Consider the following 10,893-nt stretch of genomic DNA (forward strand, 5'->3'; position numbering starts at 1 on the left):
GGGGGGTTACGGGGACCACACACCCTGCTAACCGCCTGCCTGGTCAGAGTGACCTAAGAAGGGGGAGAGGGTGAGTCGTTTCCCTGACCCTCACTATCATTAGCCTCGCCGCACTCCCGTGGCCGATGCCGGGCGACGGCCTTGGACAAACACCGCCATCTGAGTTCAGTTAGAGCAGTTTCTGCGCCCTGCGGGTTAGCGTGCGAGCGAGACCCCGGGGAAAAGACGAGCGAGTCGGAAACTTTAACTCACGTGTGGCCACTCCAGCTTTGTAGCACCGCCGTCCTCCGAAGGGGGAAAAAATGACAGAGTTATTGAAACAGATGCAGCAGTGGGTCTGCAGACGTAATGGACATTAAATTACAGTTCTGGTTCACTGTTCCAGTGGTGAGGGGATCGGATGAGCTAACTCTAGTCATTATATTAAAAATAAATAAAGAAATAAATGCCTTTAAATCTTTATGGGAAAGAAACTAAATGGTTGTAAACAAAACCGTGTTTCTGACTGTAACTTCTCTCAAGTAATTCTCATTAAGACCTTCTAGGAAATATCCTGGTTTTTTATATATATGTACATATGCACTGTTGCTAAACTGTGAAAGCATGTTGGACATGGTCCACTGGGTGTTGACACCGTAAACATCTGCACACGCGGGGGACAGCGGCGACGTTGGCTCACTTTGGTCTTTGTTAGATTGCGCAGCTGCGTTTTTGCAACATGTTCTCATGCTATTTCTACAAGTTCCAGTATTTCCTGCCCGTAACAGTTCAAACTCTTCCCAAAGGAATACATTTTCCTCATTTGAAAATTTCCACCACTTCTCTGGCTTTTTTTTTTTTTTTTTTGTTTTTTTTTTTTTGGCTGAACTCGTTCTTAGGGACTTTTGTGTTGCGTGCTCAGGTATGTCAGTAGGCCGCCCGCCCGCTCGCCTGAGGCCGCGCGAGGAAGCAGGATGTAAATGACTTCAGTAAATTACCTCTGGTAAGTAAAAAGGAAGTAGGTGGGGGCACATGCTCGGGCCTGCATGAGGAGGGGAGGAGCGACAGGGGCCTCCTCCTAGGCTGTTACCCAGTCAGTCGGGGCATTTTATCACTATATGTTTCCTGCCTGACGCCACATCAGAAAAGAGAGAATAAGAGGCAGAAGCAGGCGCAACGATCTGGACTGGACTGAACACTTGTCGCTTTTTTAAGGGCCATTTGTGAACTTTTCTTTTGTGTCGGTTTTGGGGGTTTTTAAGTGACAATGGGATTATGTTGTTCTGAAAAGCAGAAGAGAGACATTGAGATGTTCACAAGTTGGAAAAAGGTGAGTTTATTTTTTTGTGGTTGGAGTCCCATCTGCTGTGTTTAAAGACTAAGTAGAGCATGAGTTTTGAACTTGGATAGAAACTTTTCTTTAAAACTTTGTTTCAGTCTCGATCGTGAGAGTTTGGGTCGGACATTCAGAGCTGATTCCGTGGAACAGCTGATTGACATGCACATATTCAGAGAAAACGTTTCCAAATCTTTTTACTGGTCTAATTATTCCATCTGTTCTGAAAATGCTTTTGCTTCAGCAAAATTTATTTTACCTTTTTCCTTTATTGATGCCTTTTTTCGTTTGTATGAGAACTCCCTGCTGATGTAAAATCTTGCACACGTTAATGCAACTCGTCAGGCAATCTGACATGTCATCAGTGTGTCCTGCGTGTTCTAGCTGAACTGCACGACCCTGAATTATCGACATTTGCCTCAAAGTTGCATAATTCCTTTACTTTGAAGAGTTGGTGACAGTTTCCCCATTTTCGCTGAGTAAAAGCCACCACATTCAGAGTAAAGTTGGGGTTTTTTTTTCATTTGATCGTCAGGGACTTACTGATTTTCACAAACAACCTGTGTGTGTGGCTGCGTATGTGTGTTTGTATGTGTGTGTGTGTGTTCTTAGGCTTCTTACTGGAGTTGCTCTAGTTTCTCTGTCGCGAAGATGTTCGCCTCGGACACCAGATCTACTGGTTTGAGTAAAAGAGACCTTAATGGGAGATTATTTTCCTCCTTTAAACTGGGTCAAGGCAACTTTCACTTTTCGGGAAGTTAACAGTAGAGATTCACCGATGCGATTTTCCTGGCAGATACCGATTTTCCTACGTTCCTTTGTGGTCCGATCGGCCAATCTTTTTTTTTACAAAGAGTTATAATTAATAACAAAGGAGAAAATTCAGAGCAAATATTTGATCTGTTTGATAGTTAATAAATGACACACTTCCTAACCTCAATCAGACTCTTTTTAAATCAGTAATCATGAGGCACATTAGTTTTGATAGTTTAATAAACAAGGAAAAAACAAAAATTTTCCAGGCATTCTGGGAAAATTTGCCAACAATTTGCCAACATCGCAGGAAATAGCTGCTTGATTGGTGCGTCTCCAGTGGCCATTGTTATTATTATTCTCTGGGACTTTTGATGTGATCATGTTTCCTGTTAGGCAGCAGGAACTGAAAGCGTCCATTCAGTAGCTTTTACGTTTCCCATTTGTATTCATGTCAGGCTCATCTTGCTGCAGAGCGTTCACATGCACCTGGCCGTCTACGGCTCTGATATGATGCAGTTTATATTCAGAGAGGGGACCACCGTGGGAACGATAAAGCGGGAACATGTGACGCTGCTGTTGCTATGGCACTCGGGGATCTGTGTGGCTGGCGAGCTGAACACTCCTGGATCTCATCTCGATTCGATCCTCTTTATAGGAACGAAACATGAAAAGAAAATGTGGTTAAATAATCGGATTTATTAGAAAAAGTGAATCAAATAAACAACAAAAAAAAAGCAGTCTGCTGCTTGGAAAGCCTTGCATTGCGCAGTGTGCGCTGCGTCTGTTTTGCGTTACTGGGCAGGGGGGAGTGGGACGAAAAAGACAGAGAGAGAGAGAGAGAGGAAGATGTAGGGGGATTTTTTCCCTGCTCTTGTTTTCTGCAGCGCTTCACGCTGCTGTGCGTTAAGTCGAGGGTGGGAGGCAAAGACGGAGAGAGACACCACACTCCTCACTCTGTCTGCCGCGAGGGACTCTGCAGATTGAGCATCCCACCCTCCCCCCATCGCCCCGGCTGCTTTTTTGCCACCCTCCCGTCGCGAAGCCTCACTCCATCCGCAGCTCGTCACTGGATAACGCTCAGAAGACTCCTGGAATAGGAACATCGATCAGGTCTCCTGGGGGATTCTGTCACTGTCTCCCTTGAAGACAATGGATGCGTCTGGGAGGAGGCGCATCCGGAGGGCTGGGATGTAGAGGCTCCGCTGCCGCAGCACCCCTCCTCCGGAGACGGCGCATTGTGTTAGTTTTTTTTTGTTTGGGTCTTTTTTTCTTTCTCCCTGTGGCTTGGGTGGCTTCTGGAGAACCAGGCTTGCACGGCTGAGCTCTGCCTTGGGGGTCCACTCAGAGAGGAGCATTCGCTGCTTCTGCTGGGGAGCACCAGGGGCTCTGGACAGCTCAGCACCATGCCTGAGGCCAACTACCTGTTCTCCGTGTCCTGGGGATACATTAAGGTGTGTTCCGCCAGAGAGTCGGATTCGAAAAACAAGCCGGATTTGGTTTGAGTGCGTCCGCCAGATCCCTTCCCACTGATTCAGCAGACTGCGGCACGAACAACTGCGCATAAATGCCAGTTGACTGCATGGCTACATGTCTATATTTTTGCACTTTGCGGTTTTGACATCAAATACTAACCAAGACTCGCACAACAGCGCATAAAAGCAGGAGAAATTGACATTAAGAGCCATTTCTCATCTTCTTCTTATTGTCTTTTCACTTCTAGTTCAAGAGGATGCTGAACCGGGAACTGAACCACCTGTCTGAGATGAGCCGCTCGGGCAACCAAGTGTCGGAGTACATCTCCAACACCTTCTTAGGTAAGCACTGCAGCTCATCACAGAGCACTGCAGCGATCATCAGAGCATTGTGAGGCAGCGTCAGCTAGAGGTCATAAGGTGACTCAAAGTGATCCCTAAGTCTCATTGAACCAGTCGAATCCAGTCTGAAGGAAACCTGTGGCTGAGAACAGGGAGTGTTAGAAGAGACGATGCATTATTCAACAGGAGAACAGCATTGGTTATAGTTTTTAAAAGCAGAGCGGTATTTCATGACTCACAACTAGCCTCTTATAGAATTCCCTCCAGCCTTTATTCGCTTGCAGCCTGCACACACTATATATCTCTTTGAAAGTCGACAACAATACGAAGGATAAAACAAAGAAACATAAGCTTTCCTTACAGCTTGAGAAAACTGTAGATGTTGTAGATGTTTTCCAGTCTATATACTGTCACCTTCCTAAAATAATGACCCAAGTCTTTTTTTGCCAAACGATGATTAGGCAATAAAAATAAAAAATAAAAAAAATATATATATATATATAATTTTTTGGCAAAAAACTTATTTGGAATAAATCAGAACCAGATGCAACGTCACTCCGTGTGAAAGAGCAGGCCTGTCACAGTAACAAATTCTGTCCCAGAAGTTATCGTGATAAGCGATAATATTGGGAATGAAAGAACACCCTCTCAAAGACCAAGAGACTTTCATTTCTAACATTTTACACTAGAATTGGAAGACATTTCAAATGTCCAAAATAAATAAGCAACAAATAAAATGGATACTGAAGTCTTCATGAACAAAAATGCCCCTCAAAATGTTTATCTGTTTTAATTGACTTATTGTTTTTTGCAACAGGCCTGTGTAAGAGTAGAAGTCTTGCTCTCTCTCGCTCTCCTGCAGCCTCTTTGCACATCGCAACACTGATATAGTGAAAGTCGCTAACTTTGAGTTTTCTTCTTGCAGTAACAGTAACTTCCTGCTGTTGTTGCATTTACTGTCAGGAAACAACAAAAAGGCCGTTTCAGAGCAGATTCTAGTCACCAGCAACACTTTCGTTGCATTTCAACCAACAAGTAACAAAAAGGAAACGGCGTAGCTCTGCTTGTCTTTGAAGGGTTTTTTCTTTCTGACACGCGTCGCGTTCAAACACAATCATTCTCCTGCGTTTTGTGGAGGATGTAGCTGAGACTCTTTCTTTCTTCTTCTTCATCGCTGCCGTGCATATGATCATCAAAAATCCTTTCACTGTGTGCAGCATGGGATCGCTGTCAGCCAGCAGACAGACAGGCTGAATCACGCACCCTGACTTTGCCCGCATATTTACATGTCTCCCTTTCTGAGCATTACAGCTGAGGCTGAGCCGTTTATTTTCACTTTTCGCTGAACTGTTGTCGCCTCCAGGTTTTGTTTCACAGAACGCACCGCCAGAATATTGCGTGGCAAAACATCTCCATTAGCAAACCTCGACCGCTTTTATTTGACACATTCACATTCGAAGTTTCTGATTTTAATTGGGTTTTTCCTGCAGTCAGTGGGAGTTTTAGTGGAGACAAAACAACTGTTTATGCAACAACCTCTCTGCTCTTTTTAAACCATGTATTTAATCGTCTCTTCTTCTTCTCCTCTTTCCTGCGTTTCCCACAGATAAGCAGAACGAGTTGGAGCTTCCGTGTCCGCTCCAAAAGGTGAGGAAAAGGAAGCAGAGCCAGCAGCAACAGGTTGGGATGATGACGCAGATCAGCGGGGTCAAGAAGGTCAACCACACGTCGAGCATACTGGGAAACGTCGGCAACCGCTTCGGGGTCAAGACAGACCAGGAAGAGCTGCTCTCAAAAGTAAGCGAAGTACAGGTGTTTTTAGCTCAAATTAGGCGTAGGTAAATTAAGACGAAATGCTAAAGATGTGAACTGGTGTGTTATTTAACAGGACCTGGAGGACATTAACAAATGGGGGCTGAATATTTTCAAAGTGGCGGAACATTCTCACAACCGACCGCTCACCTGCGTCATGTATAAAATCTTCCAGGTTAGTTCCTGTCTTCTTCCTCAACATTCCTCATTACTTCTTTAGTTTTTTCTGTATATAAAATCAACAAAATTCTAGCCAGGCTTTTGGTGGGCAATAAATGGTCCCAGTAATTATTACACTAAACGATAATATTGTTGTTTTGAGACCCTTTTCAAGCAATATATCAATAAATTTGCCCTCTCAAAAACCAATGGGATTTAATTTTGTAAGGAACACCCAACACTAGAGCTGGGAGATATTTTAAATATTCAAACCAAATACAATAGAGGAAAACCCCACAAAAAATAGAAACAGAAAAACAGAAGTAAAAAAACAAACAAAGCCGAAACCATAAATGAGATGGATTGTGAATTCTCTGCAAATAAAATTGTCCTTCTAAGCATAATATGCAAATATAAACTATTTATCACGTCAGTAACTGATTAAATATTTATTTTAATATAAATATTTACTGTAGGTTGCAGAACTCCTAGCAATGCACTGACGTTTGTCACAAATCATTGGTCATGTATGTTGTCATTCTTGTTAATTACAAATATTTTAATCCCTTCCATCAACTGATGAAAATTTGCCTCTGTGGCCAAATCTGGCATACTTACTTGACATATTCAAGTTGATTAATTTGCATCCTATCCTTTTATAAAATAAAACAAACTCTCAAAAATGTATTTCAACAGGCTTTATCCGAGCTTAATTTGACACCAAACCATCCCCACTGAATCATTTTCCTGTTTGTCCTCGTCTTCGCCCACACTCAGGAGCGAGACCTGATGCGCACATTCAAAATTCCCACGGACACCTTCGTGACCTTCATGCTGACCCTGGAGGACCACTACCACTCGGACGTGACGTACCACAACAGCCTGCACGCCGCCGACGTGGCCCAGTCCACGCACATCCTGCTGTCCACCCCCGCCCTGGACGTAAGTGGCCCAAAACTGACAGAATCCAAACTCTTTCCGTAGAGCTGCGAGGTTAGCTAATGACTCCATCACCAACGCCCCTTTCTAGAGCTATTGCGTCTTAAAGGAGGCGACTCTCGTTGCGTCATCGCTCAGCGCATGCCGGAGACGATGACACGTGAAAGGATTGGTCACCAATTGTTGTCTGTTGCCTCGACCTGTTTGGCCAGTTCATTCCCAGCAGAAGCTTATTTCTTTCTCCTTTTTTTCTTTTTCCTATTTCAGGCGGTCTTCACAGATCTGGAGATCTTGGCAGCCATCTTTGCCGCAGCCATTCACGACGTGGACCACCCAGGAGTGTCTAACCAGTTCCTCATCAACACTAGTGAGTCTCTGTGGTTGACTTTTTTTTTATTATTATTATTATTATTATTATTATTTCTTTTGGCTCACTCGCCAGAAATGCCAGAACGCTCTGAGTCCAAAGACAACATTGTAAACCTTGAGCGGTATTTAATTTCTTCCTCTATTCGCAGACTCTGAGCTGGCTCTGATGTACAACGATGAGTCAGTGCTGGAGAATCACCACCTGGCTGTGGGCTTCAAGCTGCTGCAGGAAGACAGCTGCGACATCTTCCAGAACCTGAGCAAGAAGCAGAGGCAGACGCTCCGGAGGATGGTCATAGACATGGTGAGGAACAAATCGACTCATCGCACGATAAATGAAAACCAGCGCGGGTATTTTTATTTCGACATCAGTCGTCGAAAAGATGCTCCCCCTTTAATATCATGGAGAAATGCTCCAAATATTTGATGCTAAATACAAAGTAGTTAGCTTGCACTGCCTGCCTCTATTGCCCATTTTCCATAGCTAAGCTGATTGATTATTTTATTGATTATTTTGTGACGATAAAGCTAAAAATGCCTCATATTCTCCCTTTTTTGTCCTCCAGGTTCTGGCCACTGACATGTCCAAGCACATGAACCTCTTGGCGAATTTAAAAACCATGGTGGAAACCAAGAAGGTGACCAGCTCCGGCGTCCTGCTGCTGGACAATTACACCGACAGGATGCAGGTGAGGGAGCGCTCTTTGCCAGCGTCCGTCTGTCAGAAAAGCTACGAGGGGGAAAGACGGACGCTCAGATCTGCCTTTCTGTGTCTGCAGGTGCTGTGTAACATGGTCCACTGCGCCGACCTGAGCAACCCCACCAAGCCTCTGGATCTGTACCGGCAGTGGACCGACAGGATCATGGACGAGTTCTTCCACCAGGGCGACCGGGAGAGGGAGAAGGGGATGGAGATCAGCCCCATGTGTGACAAGCACACGGCTTCAGTAGAGAGGACTCAGGTAGAGACCACACACCGGAACTGTAGTGAATGATTCCAGGACCTCCATTTTTAAAATTTATCCAGGCAAATTATCTGCCTCGAGGCTTTGTCAGATTATTCTAATTTATTCTACTACTTGATAAATCATCAGAATAATCAATAATTCACTTACATCAGCCCTACTCCATACCGTACTAACATTCCTGGCCTGTTTCCTCTTTTGCTAACGTCTGCCTGATCTGTTCCAGGTTGGTTTCATAGACTTCATCGTCCACCCTCTGTGGGAGACGTGGGCCGACCTGGTCCACCCGGACGCCCAGGACATCCTGGACACGCTGGAGGACAACAGAAACTGGTACCAGAGCATGATCCCCCAGAGCCCCTCGCCCCCCTTCTACACCAGCGACGGAGAGGGAGGCCAACACGGCGAAGACTGTTCCCTAGCGAGTAAATTCCCCTTTGACCTGACCACGGACGACGGCACGCCGGCGGACGCGGCCGTCAGAAGCGACTGTGCGAGTAGAGGCAGTTCCTCTGACCTGGACGGGACAGAAATGACGACGTGCGACGTCTCGTCCGCAGAGACATAGCCGGAACCCGTGGCGGTCCCAGAACGGGACGGTTTTTTAATGCTGAATTTTTGTTTTAATTTGCAGTGGAGGCATCCTGCAAATGAGGCTTTTTGGAGCCATTTGGCAACCAAGGCCTGTCTGAATGTTGGGCAAACCCCCTGCAAACAAGGCTCAGAAACCCTGTTGCGGTATGTTTTTGCGTCCCTGGCAAGGGAGAACTGCCGAGGCGCGGCTGGAATCGGAGTCCTCACAGACCGAAAGTGGGATTAGACGGTATGAATCTACGAACTGTGGAAAAAAGGACTTCCAAACTTGCACTTCAGGACATTTTTATCTTCATGTAGAATATTTGTAATATCTCAAGACTAAATAACACAACCAAAAACTACTGGTCAGCAGGTTACTTGTTACCACATAGTTTTTTTTTTTTATAACACTTGTCTAAATAAGAAGAAGAAAAAGGAGAAAAAAAGTGCCTTTTTTATTTTCTTGTACAACCATGTCATTTTGTAAGAGTTTTTATAATTTATTTAACACGTTCATGTAGCTGTAAAATGTGTCCAGTTTTGTACAAGAGGACATTGTTGTCTCGTAGTCTTCCGAACGTTCTGGCAATAGTCTCAAGAAGAAGAAATCTGTTGACTTCCCAGCACAACTTGCACTTTGTGGCACACTGTAGAGCAAAGAGAGCGTGGAATGCTGTTTTAGAAAGACAGCGGACATGTGAAGCCAAATAATTTCATGAAAACAACCCAAATATAAATTTTTCTTTTTTACATCAAACTCGTCAAAAAGACTATTACATAACTTCTCGGTGGAAGAACGTGAAAGTATCCAAAGATCGTCTGGAAAATAAAAGCACTTTGATGATTTCAGTGTTGCTGAATCACATCATTAAAAACCTCCTCTGCTATTATGGAGCAACGTCATCGAATCCAAAATTTACGATCCCTTATTTAAAATGTTTGAAACTTATTTCTAATAGCATTTCCCCTTGAATCCATTTTAAATTGTGAGTCATTTTAGAGCTTCGAATAATTGTGCACAGATTTAAAAAAAAAAAAAAAGAAAGAAAAAAAAAGTATTTTTTTACTACAACTCGTGTCGGGTTGTTTTTTTTTGGTCGTTTTTTTTTTTCTTTTTTCACCTCAGCACCTTGAAAATTGCCAGCAGCCCTCCAGCTGGCTGCAGATCTGTTTCCAACACTTCCTGAAAGGTACCACGATGTCTGGTGAGGGGAGATGAGTTTGTAGTCATAACATGACGTTCTTCTTCTGTGAATGTGTGCACACTTGAGCGTGCAAATACGTGGTCACAGAACCACACAATACCGTCGCATGCAGCTGTACAGTGCCGACAGTAACGGCGTATTTATTACCTTTTTTTTTTTTTTTTCCTTGTAATATTTGCTAATATTTACTGTATATTTGCTATTATTTATATGCTCTACCACACGTCAAATTACAGTTTGACTGAAGCCGTCTGGTGCTTTGTCTGTATTCAGTGAGATGTTTCGCTATGAGACGGCCACTTCATGTCATGGAAGTATGTTTGCTTTGAGGCTCCAGCCAGAAACGTTTGTATGTTCTCAGCCAAACGATCCGGCCAGACTGGATGTTTACTGCGGCAGATTGTGTACGGTGACGGGTCATTGTACAGCTGTAGGAATATTTGCTGAAATATTTAGCATTGTTTCAAATGTATTTTTTCAGTGTTTTCCTCACAGTATATTGGTAAAAGAAAAAAAAAGAAAGAAAAACAACAACAATATATGTTGTGCTCAACAAATGTTTTCTATGTGATTATTAAAATGAGCATGTGAAACAGAATCGTCTTGTCCGGATGTCATTGGGTCTTAATCCTTTTCTTTTTCTATCTTAGAACCCTTTACTAAAGTTTAGAACCATTTTTGTTAATATAATTGTCATTTACTCGTACTTCTGTTGATAAATATCCATAGAAGTGTCCAAAGAATTGTGTGTCTTTGATTGGACACTCAATTGACATTTAAAACTTTTCTTTTAACTAAAACGTTGTTTTGGAGGCAGCGGTGGATTTTTCTTGTATTTATCCTTTATCATGAAAAGTTTCTTATCACAATAAAAAAAAATATTTATAGTCTATAAATGGCAATAAATGGTGTGTTTAAAAAAAAAACACACTTGATTTTTACCATTTTCTCCATTGTTTCACAAAAAGCATCAATACATATCA

The 10,893-nt window shown here is 43.4% G+C and overlaps 1 protein-coding gene across 5 annotated transcripts in view; it reads left to right on the plus strand.

The window, feature by feature from the left end:
* LOC122840621 (cAMP-specific 3',5'-cyclic phosphodiesterase 4B-like) overlaps positions 1–10,508 on the plus strand; it is a 71,878-nt gene extending 61,370 nt beyond the window's left edge. For 4 of the 5 annotated variants that reach the window (XM_044133147.1, XM_044133146.1, XM_044133145.1 and 1 more), the window contains exons 10-18: positions 3,792–3,885; positions 5,492–5,682; positions 5,774–5,872; positions 6,634–6,798; positions 7,063–7,162; positions 7,314–7,468; positions 7,731–7,853; positions 7,944–8,126; positions 8,356–10,508. In XM_044133147.1, the coding sequence (XP_043989082.1) occupies positions 3,792–3,885; positions 5,492–5,682; positions 5,774–5,872; positions 6,634–6,798; positions 7,063–7,162; positions 7,314–7,468; positions 7,731–7,853; positions 7,944–8,126; positions 8,356–8,697 (1,452 nt within the window). In that variant the 3' untranslated portion in view covers positions 8,698–10,508. Of the gene's footprint in view, positions 1–1,446; positions 3,523–3,791; positions 3,886–5,491; positions 5,683–5,773; positions 5,873–6,633; positions 6,799–7,062; positions 7,163–7,313; positions 7,469–7,730; positions 7,854–7,943; positions 8,127–8,355 lie in introns of those variants that run through there. The other variant, XM_044133149.1, reaches the window with a different exon arrangement.
* The last annotated feature ends 385 nt before the right edge of the window (positions 10,509–10,893 follow it).

The sequence above is a fragment of the Gambusia affinis genome, linkage group LG12, assembly GCF_019740435.1.
Source record: "Gambusia affinis linkage group LG12, SWU_Gaff_1.0, whole genome shotgun sequence".
NCBI classification, from domain to species: domain Eukaryota; kingdom Metazoa; phylum Chordata; class Actinopteri; order Cyprinodontiformes; family Poeciliidae; genus Gambusia; species Gambusia affinis.